This window comes from Pagrus pagrus, assembly GCF_965226575.1.
Source record: "Pagrus pagrus genome assembly, chromosome: 7".
Taxonomy (NCBI): Eukaryota; Metazoa; Chordata; class Actinopteri; order Spariformes; family Sparidae; genus Pagrus; species Pagrus pagrus.
In genome coordinates, this window is record NC_140191.1 from 1,577,212 (window position 1) to 1,597,714 (window position 20,503).

Below are 20,503 nucleotides of genomic sequence, written 5' to 3' on the forward strand. Positions count from 1 at the left end.
GATTGTTCGGGCATTTAATGTGAATGTGTGAGGTTGTCCTGGGACGTGGTGGGCTATCAAAACCCACCGCAGCTGCACAGACAGAGCGGGAACGTAGCGGGCGAGGGAAGGAGTGAAGCTGCTGTTAGTCTTGACCTGTCGAGAGTTTAACGATGGCAGCGTCCCAGGAAGGTGATAAAACCTCAGTGTTTGTAGTTCAGCAGAAAAACCAGCAGACAGCAGGGAGATGAGGGAGTTTACTGTTGGACTGCAGTGATTAGGTGTTATCAGACGAACCCACGGCCGTCATCTGTAACGTGACAGGGCGGGTAACTCTACCAGACCTGAGCGAGTGAGTGTCGGTGTGAGGGGCTGTGTTTTTCTAACCGGTCGGAGGAGCTGAGCGCTGAGGACGGCCAAGACAAACAGCACAGTGTCACGGACCGATCAGCTGCTGGGTGGGCGAGCAGCGCCGAGAGACGGGTCTGAAACATTTACTGGTTCCCGCTCCGCTGATCAATATGTTTTACATTAACAGGAGATTCAGTGAGTTAAACAAAAAGAGGTTGTTTTAGTGATGGACTCAATATATCTCCACATATGTGGATCCACATCAACAGTCTAGTATTGTTTTATTTTTAATGTCAATTAAACATCATCATCTTCAAATGTGTTGAATTATCTGTAATAAAGTCTCCTCCTTCTTCCGCTGCTCGACACGACCGCTCCCTCTATCTCTTTTTTTAAAATCAGATTTAAAAATGTCTTTAAAAGAGGCTAACAAGCAAGTTTTGAGAACCTTGAGTGGGAAATAAATGAAGATTAGGATAAATAACATTAAATGTGATACAATATTTATTTGATAGTGATAAAAGGAGGTGCAGGATCCAATCAAATATCCGGGAGGTCCTGGATCTAAACCCTGAGGAACAGTTGTTGGACTGTGAACGCATCCTTTTACCTTCTTGGACTGTATATTAGTTTATTTCACTACAGGCTCTACTTGTTACAACTTCTCTTTTACATAATCAATTGTTGCATGACGCTCGACCTGGTTCAGACACTGCTAAGTACTACAGCGACCTCCGACAGAGAACAGACGTGTGTTAACCAGCTGACATGTTACGGGACACGTTCGTCCGTTACCTCATCAATGATTCACGTCGTTTATCAATCACGTCCATTGTTTGTTGGCAGAGCGGTGACCTGACTCCACATTGTTTGAGATCTCAGGGATCGGCTTCTTCCTCAGAGGTCACAGAGTTGTGACGTCTGAACCGATCAAGGACGGACGGTGAAGAATTGATGTCCAGACGTCTGAGCGGTGGCTCTGCACGCCGCCGACAGAGATGTTTTACAGCTCAGCAGCGCTCAAGGATGAGAATATTTCATGCGAGGACGGTGGAGCTCTGCGGCTGATGGCCGAGGGCCTGCAGGGTTCACATCTGCATGAGGAGCGGGAATAACTCAGTGCTTACAGGAATACTTCAATATACATAATACTATATATATAATACTAAATATACGGTCAGCATGTGAAACTACATGAATCTGTGAAGGGACTAATTAAGACAGGCTTTAGTTAATCGGTGATCGTATGTGATTTGTTCTGTGTTTTGATTTTCCTCACAATCCACAGTTGTTGCTGTGATGCTGTGCAGCTTTCTGGAGACCTGTTGTTACAGTGCGGTTGCCAGGTTTGGTACCATTACACCCGTTCAGAGACCTCCGCTCCGGGCTGCGTGGCCCGGCAGAGGTGCGTTTCAGTTCTGATTTCCTCTGCTGCTGCTGCACTGGGAGCGTCATGCCGGCCCGATGCTGCTCACCTGCTCTGATTTTGTTCATTTCATTAGATTGTTCTTGATTTTTGTGCTTCGACTGCGGTTAAATCCTGCAGCTCGCCTCTTAACCGGAGTACGTAAGAGGGAGCACATTACTCCCATTCTGGCTTCCCTCCACTGGCTGCCTGTGCATTTTAGAGTTCATTTTAAGATTCTTTTATTTGTTTTTAAATCTTTAAATGGTCTTGCCCCACCTTACCTCTCTGAGCTGCTCCATCCCTACGCTCCTGCCCGGTGCCTCAGGTCAGCTGACCAGCTGCTCCTGGAGGTACCGAGGTCTAAGCGGAAGCTCAGAGGGGATAGAGCTTTCTCTACCGCCGGTCCCAAACTTTGGAATGACCTCCCACTGCACGTACGACAAGCCCCCTCACTGTCCATTTTTAAAACTCATCTTAAAACCCATTTTTATTCTTTGGCTTTCAACCCAGCATGAGATTCTGCTCTGTTTTAGTGTTTTATCGTTTTAACTTGGTTACTGTTTTCTTGTTTTTATTGTTTTTATATTGTTTTATGTTTTTATGTTTTACGTTCTATTTCTCATTTATGTACAGCACTTTGTCCCAGCTGTTGCTGTTTAAAGTGCTTTATAAATAAAGTTGAGTTGAGTTGAGCTAAGTGTGTTTATTGTTCATACTTCTGACTTTGTTCTGCTGTAGAAGTCTGAACAGGGTGTTTCATTTTGAAAACTGACCCGATGCTCTGTCGTTCTGCTGCAATCAGCTGCAAGTATTTTTTCTGAATTTCCAAACTGTTCAGCTCCTCTGCTACAAATAACATCTGACACATCAGGTAACTTTAATCTTACAGACTGGACCTTTAAAGATTTAGAGTTTTTTTTAGCTAGCTGTTCCTAACTACTTCCAGTTTGTAAGCTAAGCTAACCATGTCTGTGTGTCCTCTCATACAGAAATATTGTTGAACTATATTTTATATTAACAAATGTGCGTGAGGAGGAAGCAGCTTGAGATCCAGGACGTTCACGGAGCAGAAACATTCGGACCAGGGTGGTGTCGGTGTGGATATAAAGCGGGAGAAGACAGATGGAGCAGCGCTGGTTTCACTGGACAAAGGTCAGAAAGAGGAACCTGGAGGAATGAGCTCCCTCCTGACGGCGGTGACGTGCTGCTTTCCCTCGTTTCCTCACCAGCTCTGCCGCTCGCGCTCCATCACGTTGTCACGCTCGGCCCTCATCGCTCGGCCTCGGCCCCCGTGGCCCTCCGCTGAACCGAGCGGCGGCTCATTACAGCGCCGGGGCCTCAGAGGACGGAGGGCTGATGTTTAGCAGCTGAATCACCCTCCTCCTCCTCCTCCTCCTCCTCCCGCCCGGCGTTGGTTTCAGTCTGTCGAGGCGGAGAGAGCGTCATTCATCAAGAGCCGACAGGCCGTCAGTCACAGCGGCCGGCAGCAGCAGAGAGGCCACGGTCATTAAGCTTCCTGCGAGCCCTGCAGCTCCACACGCTGCTGACAACTGGGCCCGCCGGTCAAAGACTGGTTCCTGAGAGAAATATGACAAACAGAGCTGATGTGAGGAGCTGAGGAGAAGAGTGAGACTGTTTAACATCAGTTTGAACCGTGCACCACACACTGAAGGTTTTCACTGGTTTTTAGCTCATTAGCTAAAAATTCATCCTTATTTTCTGTCAGTCTGCAGGTTTGAACCCAGCTGCTGTTTGCAGTCGATATGAGCAGCTGGTTCAGTTACAGTCAGTCTTTTATGAGCTTCAGTCAATTTATTTGTTTAAAGTGGTCAACCACTTAACTCAGCTGTAACTTAGATCATTAGATCTCCTGATCAGTCAAATCAGTTCTAGTTTCTGAAATCTTCAGCTATTTCTGCAAAGTTAGCCTTGTTTCCAGAAGAGGAGGAGGAATAAAAGGAAGAGGAAGAGGAGGAGGAAGAGAAGAAATAGAAGGAGAAGAGGAAAAGCGAAAGAAGAAGGAGGAAGAAGAAGGGAGAAGAGAGAGAAGAAGGGGAATAAAGAAGGAAAAAGGAAGAAGAGGGAAGAGTTATGTGAACAAGCCAAGGTGGAGGCAGCTTCATCTTCACGTCGGGCGACTGGACCTCCTCCTCGTCTCTTGTTGGGTGACAGCAGATCTTCACAGTGAATTGAGATCAACTTATTGTTGAGGATGAAACATCTGGACCTACTATGAGCTCAGAATAATTTAATATATATAAAAAACAACAGAAAGGGTGTAGATTTGTAAGATATGTACAACAGGAGGTGATCAGATTGTCTGAGCAGCAGACGGACCGGCCGGCATCACATCTTCAGACGGATCATCCTGATATCTGAGCCTGGCCTGGTGTTGACGGCAGCAGGACGGCCTGCAGAGGAGAGAGGGATGACTCGGGGAGGAAACGCCGGCTGTCGGAGGAGAAGATCTTAATATAGATTCTACTGACTCTGTCACTTTCCCCCCAAAACAGAGCGAGAGCCTGCAGCGCCGGGTTTCTGCACGCTTCACTGTTTATGAGAGGAGCACTTCCTGCCTCTCCGCTGATGCAGACGCTCTGATGTTCAGCTCGGCCAAAGTCTGCTGTGGTGTGTGACGAACTCCTGAAAACTGCAAGTCAGATCATTAGTCATCGCAGTGCGTTTAACCTTAAAGGAGCAGTTCACCCAAAAACACAAACCCAGTCATCGTCTCCTCCTGATGATATAAAGTCAGGCTCAGCCATCGTCTCCTCCTGATGATATAAAGTCAGGCTCAGCCATCGTCTCCTCCTGATGATATAAAGTCAGGCTCAGCCATCATCTCCTGATGATATAAAGTCAGGCTCAGCCATCGTCTCCTCCTGATGATATAAAGTCAGGCTCAGCCATCGTCTCCTCCTGATGATATAAAGTCAGGCTCAGCCATCGTCTCCTCCTGATGATATAAAGTCAGGTGAAGTCTCGTCGTCCACAGAACATTTCTGGAGCTTCACAGTAAAACAGAGTCGCAGCGTTCATCTAAACATCTGAAGCAGCTGGAGATGATGTAAAGCTCGTCTGCTGTGATCACAGTCTGCAGGAGAGAAGAGGTCCCAACCTGATCTGAAATCTTCAGAGTGGCGACGTGTCGGCCTGCAGCCCGTCTGCATCAGCTCGTGAAAGTAAATAACATCTTTTCAAATGAATTCAATATAATGTTGATGTGACACGTGGTGTTTGCTGCAGACCTGCACCTGTTGTATCTGTGGTTTGCTGTGTTTGACCTCTGACACTACATCCTGGTGACCGGGCTGTTAAATGATGAGCTGTCCGGTCGATCGGTGCCGTGTTTTGACCTCGACCCAAAGATATTCAGTTTACTTTCATAGAGGAAAATATTCACATTAGAGAAGCTGGAATCAAAAGTCTCAAGCTGATGAATTGATGATCACAACAGTCGGCAACTGATTTAATAGCTGACAACAAATGGATTCATTGATTCTTTCTTCTTTCCACAACACTTGGTCACAAATGAAAGTTTTCCCGGCCTCACCGTTGGTTCTGCTCCGTGTGGGCTCTGGTTCTGTTGGTTCTCAGCAGATGTTCCAAAAACTTCTGTTTTAATTTCTGCATCTCGTGAAAACTTTTTGGTGGCACAGAGAAATTATTTTTAACATTGTTGCATTGTTTCCATCCGGGTCCGTCTAAACAAGCCAAGCGGGTTATTTCTGTGCGGAAGTCTCTTCATCTCACACTCCCGTCTGTAGGTGAGCAGAGCCGGCGCCGGCTGACTGACAGCTCTTTGAAAACACCATTATTAGAGACAGAGTGGAAGAAATAGCTTCAAAGACCCGCTGTGTGTGTGTGTGTGTGTGTGTGTGTGTGTGGTGTGTGTGTGTGTGTGTGTGTGTGTGTGTGTGTGTGTGTGTGTGTGTGTGGTGTGTGTGTGTGTGTGTGTGTGTGTGTGTGTGTGTGGTGTGTGTGTGTGTGTGTGTGTGTGTGTGTCTGGCACTGTTCCAGCACCGGAGAGTCCGACGGCCATCAAGTGTTTTACTCCGTCAGTTTTCTGTTTTTTTATTCTTTTGTCCGCATAATTATTATTACTGTCACTGGTCATTAAGTGTGTGTGTGTGTGTGTGTGTGTGTGTATGTGTGTGTGTGTGTGTGTGTGTGTGTGTGCGGTGTGTGTGCGGTGTGTGTGTGTGTGTGTGTGTGTGTAGACAGAAGGTAATAATCAAGGTTCGCGTCTGTCAGAAACTTGTCAGTCGCTTTGTACTTAAAGGGAAATACCACTCAATTTGAAAACGTCATTTGGAGCCTGTTATTCATCACACACACACACACACACACACACACACACACACACACACACACACACACGTCAGTCTGGTGGAAACGTGTTGCTCACTGGTCGGTCGGGTTGATGGTTCTCAGATTGCTGCGTGACATTTTGGACAGATGGAGGGTGGAGGATAACTGTCGCTCACCCCCTCCACCTCCCCGTCCTCCCCCGTCCTCCCCCGTCCTCTTAATGTAAACCATCTGTCCGGACTCTGGATGTCTGAGGATCTGATCTGGCACTAACCAAACTTCACCACGGTGTAATAACCTCCAGTCTCCGGGCCTGGTGGGTGGGTCGGGGTGGTACCGGTGGAGACAGACGCTCCATCAGAGCTCCAGACGTCTGGACTTTGAAGCAGGATCTGCAGTTGGCGCTGGAGCTGCAGCGTTTTCACATGTGACACAGCAGCAACAGTTTTCCACACAACAGCAGCATAAGTATACTTTCTCCTCCTGACGTCTGGGATTTGAACCAACAACCTCCTGACCTCGCCCGGCCTCCACCCTCCTCAACTCCACCCTCCTCACCTCCACCCTCACCTCAGCTCTCTGGCTTCAACAGATGTCTGAGACAAATTACAGCAGATCAGGCCGACAGAGGAGCTGACGGAGCTGACGGTGTCAGATGTCCTGTCAGAGGCACCGAGTCCACTCTTTCATCAGAGGAGGGAGAGGAGGAGGAGGAGGAGGAGGAGGAAGAGGAGGAGCAGGAGGAGGAGGAGGAGGAGGAGGGGGAGGAGGAAGAGGAAGAGGAGGAGCAGGAGGAGGAGGGGGAGGGGGAGGTGGAGGAAGAGGAGGAGGAGGAGGAGGGGGAGGAGGAAGAGGAAGAGGAGGAGGAAGAGGAGGAGGAGGAGCAGGAGCTGTGATGAAGTGCTCCTGAGCTTAGTGAGGGTTAAAGAGAACCTGCTGGACGGTCTGAACTGGACCTTGTGGTTCTGAGTGGCTGTGGATCAGCCTCAGCTGGTCCCGTCTCCATGAGCCCGCCTGTAGTCGTGTTGACACTGCGGCGTGTATCAGCGGCTGGTGACACGCTGCCAGCTCGCCGCCGTGCTGTTAAACCTCTTTATCTTCCCTCCTATTATCCGCGTGTTCTGATCCGCTCACGCTCGCTGACTAATACGCTTCAGCTTAATTAAACTCGTTTGCGAGCGGTGAAACCTCCTCATGCGGCGTAATGACAGGTCGCAGGGCTGTGGAGGTGTGTAGAGCAACAACCTCCGGGCGGAAACACACGGCACCGCGAGCGCCACAGGGCCAGAGTCTGGAGCGGAGGATTGTGGGTAAATACTGTACCGCTTCCAGGGATGTTCGAGCTCGGGTCAGTTTTCAGATCTGATGAGTTTGGACCAATGAGTAAAGTGTCGGATCATTGAATTAACACCACCTGAGTTTCACCGCCCTCGGGCTGAGAGTCGCCATTTTGTTTTTCTCGTAAGCGACACTGAGACCAGTTGAGCTTCATCCGGCCGCGTGTTTCATTTGTCAGTTTAAAAGATCATTTCCAAGTCAACAGTGTCAGTTTGTTGTATTAAAGTTAAACCTCATGTAGTTTTGTGTTAAAGCGCTCAGTGAACTCTCATCAGCACCAGAACCAGAACCAGCACCAACATGGAGCCAACTGGGCTCAGAACAGCTCGTAAACAAGATGAACATCACAATAAATCTGCTCATATTGACAACTGCAGTTCTGGTTCTGGTTCAGTTCTGTGAGCTGCTGATAGACAGGAGCAGCTTTTCAGTGAGGAGACGACGTCACTGACGACGCTGTCGTCTTTATAATGACGTCTGATGTTTCACAATTCAAACAGGATCAATACATCATCTGTCTCTTCATCAGAGTTTTACTACAATACAATGACTATAAAAAGATCATTTTTAAAAAATCAAGAGAAAAAGGAGGAAGAGGAAAAAAATCAAAAGTCCCCAGACTTCCTTTAAAAATGACTCAATTTAGAGAGTTGTTGAGTTGGAAGGAACTTCACAGACTGTGAAACGCTGTCGGTGACAAATTCTTAATTATTTTGACCTTGTTGTAACTTCGGCGTGTGTCACAGTCTGGTTTTAGGAGTTCCTGCATCCATGGTTAGTTTTCTGTAGCTCTGTTAAACAGCCTACTGAAGCGGTCTGCAGGTGTGTCTGTGACCGTCCAGGTGAAATCCCCCCAAATAAAAGTGTGAGTGAGTCCTGTCCTGTTGTGTCTTTAAGGGTCTCACATTCATCACAAGTTGATCCTGTAATGTGGATTATTAACAGACATGTACTTCCTGGTTGGAGAAGCTCTCTGTCCTCTCCAGGTGAGGCTGATGATCAGCTTGATGTGTCACACCTGTCCAGGTGAAGTCTCTAGAGGAAACCAGCCGGCCCACCGTGTGCCTCTCTGGAGCTGCTCTGAGCGACTGAAGCGTTTCGTGGGGATTTGGCAGCGTCCCTCCCGATCCAATGAGCCGGGACTAATGTAAACACAGGTGTGACAGATTTACCTTCAGACACGTCAGTCGAGCCGCCGTGAGGTTTCATCCGACAGCGTGAAGACTCGCTGATGAACACGCTGTGATTTGTTTTTCTCATATAGTGAGGTTGTGACGGCGTTTTTCCAGCCCGGCCTGACTTCCTGCTCTGAATGTTTCCTGATGGACGACTCTGAGCGGCGTGACCGACTGATTGCAGCCAACATGTCGCCGGCCTGCAGAGCTGCAGAGCTGCAGAGAACTGAAGCGGCAGCTCGCAGCCACACACGCTGCAGAAGAGCGAGGATGGATTTCAAAAAGCGAGCCGCCCTCGTGGCCTTCTGGAGAAAACCTCCCCGTGAAATGGAGCCACTTCCTGTCAGGGACGCACACGGGCCGGAGAGGCGAACGACTGCATCGACTTCAGCACTGAATTATGGGTCAGATCTGCTCAGCTGCTGTCGCACTCAGTAAGTAAACATCCTGACAACAGCAACGAACAACAGCAACTGAACAACTCACTGGTTCCCTTTAAGAAAAATCTACGTTTTTATTGTTTTGTGTAGTTTTTGGGAGTTTAAACAAGAACATTCTGCTTCTTCTGATCATTTTCCATGACTGGAAAACTAGAAGAAGAAGAAGAAAGTGGTGTTGGAAATCCTTTTAATGCCTGTTTTATTCTTTTTTGTTGTGTTTTTATTATTTCTACTTATCATCTTCTGGGTCTTGAGTCTTGAACTGTTGCCTTTTCTTGTTGTTCTTCAATCAGTTGAGTTTTGAGCTAAAATAAAATAAAGAGCCGACCGATGACGTGAAATCAGCCTCGGCCGTGGTGAAATGAAAATATTGTGCTCATGATATTGCTGCTAACTGTAGCTACTGTTAGCTTGTTAGCTCAGTTAGCCGAGCAGCTAGCTGGACCACCAGGGGAGTGCACATTAGCTTTGGACCACTGGGGGAAGAGAGGCAGATATTTCTTCAACACAATAAATCTTTGACACGACGTCAAAACTAAACTAAAAAGTGATTTCATTCATCCTGAACGTAATCGTCCGATCACGTCGCCTCACCGACGTCCTCCCCTCCTGCGCTCTGTGATCAGAAAGCCGGACTCGGTTTTCATTTTGCTTTTTTATGAAGCGCTCAGAAACAAAACACGTGCAGATAATCTCTCCATTCAGACCGAAGTCTTCAAAACACGACATCCATCCCTCCTGCAGACTTCAGAGGGATCTGCTGAGCGACTCCGCGAAGAACAAAGATCTTTCTTCACTTCAGATCCTCGAAGCACCGACGAGGAGGAGAAAACGTTTTGATCTCAGCAAACTGTTCTTTCATTGGAAGGATTCTGTTGATAGATGATGCAGCTGCAGGCCGCCATCATTACTGCACACAGGAAACAGCAAACGGCCTCCAGATTGAGGCTTTGAAGCAAGGCATCAACAGAGGCAGGTTGAGAGGTTCAACGCCCGCTGAGTCCATGAGAGAAATCATAAACTGACCTGAAGAAACAAAAGACTCGGGACACGTGAGGGACCATCAGTTATAATAACAGTGAATCAATAAATGAAAAGTTGTGTCTCCTTCACAGTGGAGGAATGTAACTAAGTACATTTACTCAAGTATTTTACTTGAACTTGAGTTTGATAATACTGTAGTTAGACTACCTTCACCTACATAATGAGTACTTTTACTTTTTCACTAAAGTAACGAGGCTGTTTTGAAAATGTGACGAGGAGAAAGTTCAGATGTCGGGAGAGAAAGTCAGAAGTACTCGAGTACAGTAACTAAGTATTTGTACTTTGTTACTTCACCTCTGCTCAGACCTTAAAGACGTGTTCTGGAGCTTCTGATTGGTCCTGGAACCGTTTCCTGTTGCAGTAAAATAAATACAGAGATGAATAAAAATCTTTAGATGTTTTTGGTTCTGATGTTTGTGTCTCATCGGTCTGACACTGGGTCAGAACCATTACCCACAAACCCTTTCTGTGTCACCTTCCACCCACCCTCTCTCTCTCTCTCCCTCTCTCTCTCCATCACCTGACTCAGCATGTCAGTGGGCGGGTCCTGCGGCCTGTCAGTCAGACCTCCTCCTGCTACGTGATTGGCCTCTCTCCTCCTGGTTGGGCGGGGCCTGCGGAGCCACATGGAGTCTGCTGGGTGTCTCTGTGACCGCCAGTCTGATCCATCCTCCGCTGGAGACGCTCCGAACAGTCCGGAGCAGCCTGATCCTCATCAGCATCATCTGTGAGGAGGAGTGAGGAGGAGTGAGGAGCATTATATTTTACCAGCTGCACTGAGACTGTCTCGGTCTCACCAGGAGCAGAGCAGGGGAAGAAGAAGAGACACTTCTGCTCTCACTTGTGCGTAAAAGTGTGTTGGATTGTTGATGGACTGTCTTCACGCTGTCACTGATGTTTCCTCCGCGCTGGATGGACTCTTCACTCCTCAGAGAGGATTTCGGAGTTAATTACTGAGCGTTAACTTCACGGAGCTCTGCTGCTTCAGGTGACTTTGCAGAGAAACATTTATTTTCACCTGTGAATCTTTGAGCTCGGATCATATCGAGACGGACCCGCGGACACTTCTCTGTCCTGGGTTTGATGGAAACATGACCAAAGCTGCGACCGGAGCGGTTCTCCTGCACAGCCTCCTCTCCCACCTGCTCCCGCTGCTGCTGCTGCTGCTGCTTCATGCCTCACCGGTGTGTCTGTCCGCGCAGCCCGGGCATCCAGCGCGCTACTTCGGACAAATAGCCGAGAACTCCGCGGCCGGGACGCCGGTGGACGGGGTGGTGCTGCCGCTCGGAGCCGGCGGCTGCCCCGGCGCGGACCTGAATGCCAGCCTAAAGGGGGATTACGCGTCGGATTTTAGGCTCGTTCACTACCGCGGGCACCGGGACCACCGGGGGCATCTGGGTCTGGTCTCCGCCAGAGCTCTGGACCGGGAGTTTATAGCGATGTACGAGCTGGCGGTGGAGCTGCCGCCGCGGTGTCTGAGGAGACCGGCCGCCGTCCAGGTCGAAGTGTCGGACAGGAACGACAACATCCCCCGGTTCACCAGCGGGAACCAGACGGTTGAAGTGGACGAGCTGACGCCGCTCGGTACCGAGCTGACCCGCTTTGACGCGAAGGACGGCGACGCGGAGAGGAACGGACGCGTCAGCTTTTACGCGTCACCGGAGTCTCACCTGCTCCACGTGGTACCACAGACCGGACAGGTGAGGCTGGTCGGGTCCCTCCTGGGCTTCAGCCAGGTGACTCTGCGCCTTTACGTGAGTGACGGCGGAGATGTGGCTCTGCTCGGTGGACCGGTGTTCCTGCGCGTCAACGTCCGCCGCTCCCGCAGAGCGCGGCGGAGGCCGCGGGCTCTGTCCGAGGAGCTGACCTACACCGTGACCGTCCCGGAGCACGTCAGAGTCGGGGACCTGGTGTTCACGGTGCCGGACCAGAGGTTCGAGCAGCGGTGGTTCGAGGTGATATCCGAGGCCGACGCGCCGGTCCAGATCGAGCGGGACTCGGGGCGTCTGTACCTGGCTCGCAGCCTGCAGGAGCCCGCTGAGGTGGTGGTGAAGATCCAGAACCTCCGAGGTAAGAACGAGTCTTTGTTCTGGTGCGTAAAAGCGCAAAGAGACCTGCAGAGTTCTGGTGCCGCTGCTGCGTCACCGAGTCCTCACATGTCGGTGGATTTAATGATGAAACATCAAACTGAACAGCTCAGTCTGTTTCTGATCAGCTCAACAGAGCTCTGAGGTTCGGATGGTTCTGGTGACGTCAGCTCGTGTGTGTGTGACTCTGGTTTTGATTCGTTTTCTGGAGGTTGTCGGTTGTTTGTGAAATGGGTGAAGAGAATCGTGTCAGTCATAAAGTGCAGGTTCGGAGTTTTGTTCTGCAGCTCTCCTGCTGCCCAAAAATCTGAGATCTGAAAGTCTCCACGAGGCGCCAAATGATCGGTTCCGTCCAGTTTCAGCTGCAGGAGGATGTGATGAGAGGTTCAGTGGTTTTTATTCCACTTCTATCTTTGGGCCTGTGTGTGAGTGTCAGGGTCAAAGGTCAGTCTGACCCTTTGATAATGTTGTTATCTGTAATGTTTCTATAGTTTCACCAGCAGTGAAGGACTGAGTGCTGTTTATTCACTGTGTGTGTGTGTGTGTGTGTGTGTGCGTGCGTGCGTGCGTGCGTGCGTGCGTGTGTGTGTGTGTGTGCGTGCGTGTGTGTGTGTGTGTTGGCTCGTCTCCAGCAGAGTTTGAATCGACCTCAACCGTCACCGGCTACTTTCCACTCTTTCATTCATTCCTCACACAGTCGCCAAGTGTGTGTGTGTGTGTGTGTGTGTGTGTGTGTGTGTGTTGCCAGCAGATCGTTAAAAGGACAAACAGAATTGACAGTGTTGAGTGTGTGTGTGAGGTGAGCAGAGTCTGTTCACACACACCTTACTTTCAAAATACCGTTAACACACACACACACACACACACACACACACACACACACACACACACACACACTTCTCCTGCGTGTGTGACCTCCTATGATGATAGAAATACTGACACACTCTCAGTCTGTTCTGTTGTTACTGTTAGTGTTCACGGTTTGAAGGAAGGAAAGAGGGAAGGAGAAGGAAAGAAGGAAGGAAGGAAGGAGACTTGTTACACTGATGGATTTATGAATGAGCGACATCAACTTGCTAACAAAACAAACCCTGACGTGTCTCTGAACTCTGAGCTCACGTTACTTTTAATTCTCTCGTTGTAACGAGATTATCTCCAAAAGATCACCGGACGGATTAATTAAAGGGTTAATTGATTTTAAATGTGAACTTTATTTTTATCACATTGTTTTGATTTCTTATTTCCAGAAAGAAGCCGTTCTCAGGGCGAGTGTCAGCATCTGCTGTAAACACTGAGACGTTGTCACATAAACTGTGAATGAATAAGTAAATAATTAAATGAGTGAAATAATCTGTTATAAACAAACAGTTGAATGTTGAGACACAAAGTGTCTTTAAAGCCTCAAACTAAACGTCATCTCGTCTGTGGTGAGGTTTAAATCTGAGAGACGAGATCTGATCGATAAACCCAAAACTCTCCAACCAGACGGACGAGATGTTTGAGTGAAGCAGCCCTTTAACACTGTGCAGGAGCCCCTGCTCGCCCGGAGCTTCAGGTCCACCTCAGCTCGTAGAAGAACTGAGATCCGTATTGAAGCAGCTCAGAGAGTCGGTGTCGCTGCAGCTCCGAGTTGTTTGACAGGATGAAACCAGGTCCAGATGCCGTCCTGATTGCCCCCCCTCCCCCGCTGCCCCCCCCGCTGCCCCCCTGCTGCCCCCCCCCAAAGTAAATGTTTAACCACGGGCCTAAACTCCTCACATCTGGACGGCGGTGGTGTCTCGGCGTTCTGGTCCGATCTGGCTAATCAGTCGCTCCAAACTGCTTCTCGGTTGTTTATTTGTAGAAATGAGTTGTGTTTGCTCACCTGGAGCTCTCCCAGGTCCAACACACGGGCAGCACCGGGCCAGAGCCTCCGACAGGAAGCTGTGTTTGTGTTGAAGCAGCCTGCAGAGCTCAGGTTGGCTGTGTGTGTGTGTGTGTGTGTGTGTGTGTGTGTGTGTGTTTCCTCGACACGGCGCTGAGCGTGCTGTAAACTCGCGGCTGATTGGTGTGATCTGTCTTTCGTCTGCTGGTTGTGATTCTGATGTGTGGGAACGGAGCCGGAGTCGTGGCGTCCGGTGGAAGTCGCACTCGCCCCCGCGGCCTCTGATTGGTCAGCCGGCTCGGCAGATGCTCTCTCTTACCCCCCTTTATCGACCGAGGTGGGTCAGGTGCTGGTTCTGAGCTGCTCTGGAACCAGTTCTTTGCGTTTCATCAGCCAAAGAACCAGGTCCTGGCCTGGTGATTCAGTTTGTTTCAGCCGGTGAAGATCTTTCTCTTCTTGAACAAAACTACAGACTGCTCCTTTAAACAGCCGGAGGTGTTCAGTCTGCAGGTAACAAACAGCTTGTTGAACCTTTTGTCTCCTGCTGCTGTTTGTTTGTTAGTGAAGGTGATGGTGTGATGGAGCAGACAGACTCGCAGCTCGTCGTCGTCCCTCACGTGAGTTCCTGTCAGCCGCTTCTGTTCGTCTGAGATGATTCGTACGAGAACGAGCGCTCTGTTTTTTTTAATTCAACAAGAACAACAGCGCGTCTTAAAACGATGGAGTCCGTCACGTCTCGTCAGCTTCAGGAGCTGGAAAGCTCCCGGTTAAACTTTCATGCACATCCTCTAAATATTTAACTGATCATCAACCGAACATCTCGACGTGTCGGAGACGTTCAGGCGTCGTCTTCTATCTTCTGCCGCTCGTCTCATCTGAAGTCGTGGCTTCGGTTGTCGACGTTAATTAAGACGTTGTGTTTCTGCTTCTGCTCGATCGCAGGACGGTCTGATCTCTGCGTGTCAGTCATTATGTGATTACTCACAAATGAAGCGGGTCAGATCCAATAAGAGCAGCTGGGTTTGGGTTCGACGAGCCAACGAAAGCAGAAATCGCAGCTGACGTGAAATTAACACGATGCGGACACATTTTTAGAAAAGTGACAGAAACTCTGACAAACTGCAAAACAACGCCGCCGCCGCGCCGCCGCCGTGCCGCCGCCGTGCCGCCGCTGCCGTGACCAACGTGTTTATTTGCATATTTAAATGAGAAAATTGTTCCTGTTGGCTGCAATTAACGCAGCTGCCTGCGCAGCGACGGCTGCTCCCTCATTAGACGCCGCTCACTGCTAACTGTTAGTAATTGTTTTAGTCAAAGTGTGTGTTTGTGTGCACAACACGCGCACACAGACTCACAGTATTACACAAACATGGCCCTGGCCTGTCAGGCTTTCCTACAGATTTTGTGTGCTTGGCAGCCCCGAGGTGACACACACACACACACAGACACACACACACACACACACACACACACACACACACACACACACACACACACACACACGCGCGTGCAGAGTTTTTTTTCCTCCTGTTTATTCTATTGTCTTTATTTCTGGATTTAGCCCGAGGCCTGAAGCAACCTGCCATGGCACCACGTGATTGTGTGTGTTTGTGTGTGTGTGAGAGACACACACACACAAACACACACACACACACACACACACAAACACTTTGGGACTGTGTGTCCTCGAGGCTGCTGAGCTTCACAGTGATTGTGTGTTTGTCAGTGTCACATACATTGATCATACCGGTCTCAGTAGGCATGTTTATTTGTTGGTATTTCACTGTGTGTGTGTGTGTGTGTGTGTGTGTGTGTGTGTGTGTGTGTGTGTGTGTGTGTGGCTGTGTGTGTGTGTGTGTGTGTGTGTATAGCTGCAGGATAAATTATTGTGACCACTCACTGAAGCTCCCCAGAATGACCTTTTTAGAAGGCAACAAAGCAGCAACACACACACACACACACACACACACACACACACACACACACACACACACACACATGAAGGTCCATATTCATCAGAATTAGCATCAACAGCTTTGAAACAAACAAACAAACAAACACTGCAGCTCGTTAAGTCTGAACATTATTCAAACGACTCATCAGCTGATGAACCATTCTGGAAATTACAGACGATGAAGGAGATATCATCTTAAATATGTGTGCATACAGTGCAGGAGGTTTGTAGCTTAGCTTAGCTTAGCTTAGCTTAGCATAAACACTGGAAGCAGACCAAATAAAAGTCTAAACAAACAGGTTTTGAGCCACAGTCGTTATTAAAGAAGAGTTATGGCCTAACGACAAACTGTCACTTCTATATTTTTGTTTGTGTTGTTTACTCTCGTAAATAAAGTGAAAGTGAGTTTATTTACTAAATGTGAAACTCTTCCTGTTCGTCACCAGAGACAGCGTGTGCTTCCTGAGGCTGCTGATGTTGTGAGAGAAGGCTACAGTTTGTTTTAACGACGGCTAATCTCCAGTTTGTCCTTTGTTCTGTTCAACACCTTCATGTTGAGGCTATAATGAAGCTCACGGCCTCCAGGGGGCGCTAGCAGGACTTGTTGACTGTTAGCCTTGTTTCCTTTCCTATCCGTCCTCACCCACCCTCCACCTCCCCACCCCCCTTCTGTCCCCCTTCATTTCTGCATCTATCGGTTGTCCTAATAGCTTATTGACAGCCAATCAGCAGTAGCCTCAGGGCGAGACCGCTCACCAATCAGCAAGTAGGACAAGGTCAACCCGTCCAGACTGCAGCAACACGTGACACACGCTACATGCTAAATGCTACATGCTACATGCCGTGTGACTTTTGCTATTTAATTGTGAAGTGTTTGTTTGGAGCAGGTTGAAAAGTCATTTTGTTTTTTAAAAACTCAACAAGTCTGATGCAGATTAACATTTAGTTTATACGTTATACAAGTGCAGTATTAGGAGACTGTGTGTGTGTGTGTGTGTGTGTGTGTGTGTGTGTGTGTGTGTGTGTGTGTGTTGTGAGGTGGAAAGTGCACGGATGAAACCTGCGAGCTCTTTTACGGCGCGTTAACCTTCATGCAGAGAGATGGACGATAAAAACGAGGTGTGAAACTAAGTGGAGAGGTGCCATGACCTGAAACACCTGATCCTCACACACACACACACACACACACACACACACACACACACACACACACAGAGCAGATGCGTCAACTGGAAACACACCTGGCTAACAAACACGAGTGTGACACACACACTCACACATCTTACCTGCTGCGTCGGACGTCTTTCTCTGCTGCTTACAGCTTTAATAAGATTTAGTGTATCATAACATCACACGCACACACACACACACACACACACACACACACACACACACACACACACACACACACACACACACACACACACACACAGCCAAGTATCAGATCTTGAGAAGCCTTCATGTGTTAATTAATGAAAGTCTGGAGCCGACATCAGAGGACACACACACACACACACGCACACACACAGGCACACACACATGCCACAGCCTTGATCACCACTTTGCTCTACTCAGGGTATCACAGGAGACCCTGTGAGTGTGTGTGTGTGTGTGTGTGTGTGTGTGTGTGTGTGTGTGCGTGTGTGTGTGTGTGAAGACGACCACACACACTCTTTCTGTCCTCTCTCTCTCCTCTTCCTCTCTCTCTCCTCTTCCTCTCTCTCTCCTCGTCCTCCCTCTCGCTCCCTGTTTCCATCCTGCAGCTCTTTGTTTGACCTTTAACCTCTCCAGCTGTGACCCGGGTCACATGAGCTGGCCTCGGTGCAGCGGGGGTGCAGACACGGAGGGCGAAGTTCAGCCTGGCTCATGACGACCTGCGATATCGCTCCAGAGTCGAAGAGTTTCAGCAGCTCGGCTTCTTTTTAAAATGTTTCTGCTGCGTCAGAAACAACCGCGGCTGCTGTTCCTGTTTCAGCGATCGTGTCAGTGCGGCTGACGATCGGCAGTTTTGGATTGTTTATGTCATATAATCACATTTTAATATGAAATGTCACGCTGGTCGCCGACCGAATGAACGCTGACCCGGGTGGTAAGGCAGTCTGAAGTGGTAGAAGGATGTGATGTGTCCTGAGACCCAGAGGAGCCACATGAGCAGTGTTTCTGTCTCATGATGTCTCAACACAACATCAACAACACATCAACACAACAACAACACATCAGCACAACATCAACACAGACTGAGGATAAAATACAAACATAAAAGAAGAGAATGAGTTCACTGTGAAGGACGTTTGTATTCAGTTATCACAGTTAAAGCAGTGAAGCTTCATTCATTCACTGCTCATGTTGCAGTTTGTGTCTGTACGAGGAGGCCTGATGTTTCTGTGTGTGTGTGTGTGTGTGTGTGTGTGTGTGTGTGTGTGTGTGTGTGTGTGTGTGTGTAGAAGTGTGTCAGATGTTTTTGCGTTAACGCTGAGTGATAACGACAGGACGTGTTCAGACGAGCTGCAGTGTGAACAGGGATTATATAACAGAGACGTCTTTTCTCTCCGGTTTAGTCGAGCTGCTCTTCTCGCTGTCCTGCGCCGACACACCGATGATACAAACTGACTTCCTCTCTCTCTCTCTCTCTCTCTCTCTCTCTCTCTCTCTCTCCCTCTCTCTCTCTCCCTCTCTCTCTCTCCCCTCTCTCTCTCTCTCTCTCTCTCTCTCTCTCTCTCTCTCTCTCTCTCTCTCCCCCCCCCCCCCCCCCCCTCTCTCTGGGTGGGGGGCTGAAGACGAATCCTCCAGACTTTACTTCTCCTTCAGTAGCTGAACAACACTGATGCTAACTTCAGAAAACTAATCCATCAGAAAACAATCCATCCGCCTGCAGTCAGTCAGCTATTAACACACACACACACACACACACACACACACACACACACACATACACACACACACACACACATGCAAAGACAGGCACACAAACAGACAAATAAGCAGTGACCTCAGCTGTGTGTACGTGTTTGTTCACATGTATGTGAGAGATGTTACACATCTGTTTTCTGCATGTAAACCCCCAGAACACACACACACACACACACACACACACACACATACACACACACACACACACACACACACACACACACACACACACACACACACACCATATAGACACACACACACACACACACACACACACACACACACACACACACACACACCATACACACACACACACACACACCCTCAGGGCTGTAACACATCATTGTGTCTGCTCATGTGTGTTGACGTGTCCTCGCTAATTGTCTCCCATCACACTCTGCTGCTGTTCTCTTACAGCTGAGGGAGGATGGATGATGGATGATGGATGGGTGATGGATGGATGATGGGTGGATGGTGGATGGATGGTTGAATGATGGATGGATGGATAGATGATGGATGGGTGAATGATGGGTGGATGGATGGATGATGGATGATGGATGGATGATGGATGGATGATGGGTGGATGGTGGATGGATGGATGGATGATGGATGGATGGTGGATGGATGGATGATGGGTGGATGGATGATGGATGGATGATGGATGGATGATGGATGGATGATGGGTGGATGGTGGATGGATGGATGGATGGATGATGGATGGATGGTGGATGGATGGATGATGGGTGGATGGATGATGGATGGATGGATGGATGGATGGATGGATGGATGGATGATGGATGGATGGATGGATGGATGGATGATGGATGGATGGATGGATGATGGATGGATGATGGGTGGATGGATGGATGATGGATGGATGATGGATGGATGATGGATGGATGATGGATGGATGGATGGAGGATGGATGGATGAATGATGGATGGATGATGGATGGATGGATGGAGGATGGATGGATGAATGATGGATGGATGATGGATGGATGATGGATGGATGATGGATGGATGATGGATGGATGGATGGAGGATGGATGGATGAATGATGGATGGATGGAGGATGGATGGATGAATGATGGATGGATGATGGGTGGATGATGGATGGATGGATGATGGGTGGATGATGGATGGATGATGGATGGATGGATGGATGGATGGATGATGGATGGATGATGGATGGATGATGGATGGATGGATGGAGGATGGATGGATGAATGATGGATGGATGATGGATGGATGGATGGAGGATGGATGGATGAATGATGGATGGATGATGGATGGATGATGGATTCTTTGGCTTTTGTCTATGATGTAAATATTTATAAACTCTATAAAGTCTTTTAATTTAAAGGCTGATTTCTTTGTTTTGGTGCATTTTTTAAGTTTGATGATATTTGAATTATTATCAGGATGAAATCATGAATCAGATCGTTGGACGTGACGATCGTGACCCGCCTCCTCATCTGTGTTCGTTGATAATCAGTAAACGATGAAGCTTCACTGCGCTGGTTGTTTTAATTTTTGTTTTTTGTAGAATAAAATATTAAGAAGTGAATCCAACGTAACCTTAATGAAGAATCTTTGAACTGAAGCATATTTTCAGAGCGAGCTCGTCCAGTCCGCCGTCC

General features: G+C 48.6%; 1 protein-coding gene and 1 long non-coding RNA gene across 2 annotated transcripts in view; both read left to right on the forward strand.

Annotated features, from left to right (window-relative positions):
• The first annotated feature begins 8,440 nt into the window (after nt 1-8,440).
• Nucleotides 8,441-9,370, forward strand: LOC311259568. The gene is made up of 2 exons (XR_014622917.1): nt 8,441-8,544; nt 8,652-9,370. It is a non-coding gene; the product is annotated as an uncharacterized lncRNA (long non-coding RNA).
• Nucleotides 9,371-11,109: 1,739 nt separating this feature from the next.
• LOC311259536 (neural-cadherin) overlaps nt 11,110-20,503 on the forward strand; it is a 98,061-nt gene continuing 88,667 nt past the window's right edge. The window contains exon 1 of the mRNA XM_084356757.1: nt 11,110-12,116. Coding sequence (XP_084212883.1) covers nt 11,138-12,116 — 979 coding nt within the window. The 5' untranslated portion in view covers nt 11,110-11,137. The remainder of the gene's footprint in view (nt 12,117-20,503) is intronic.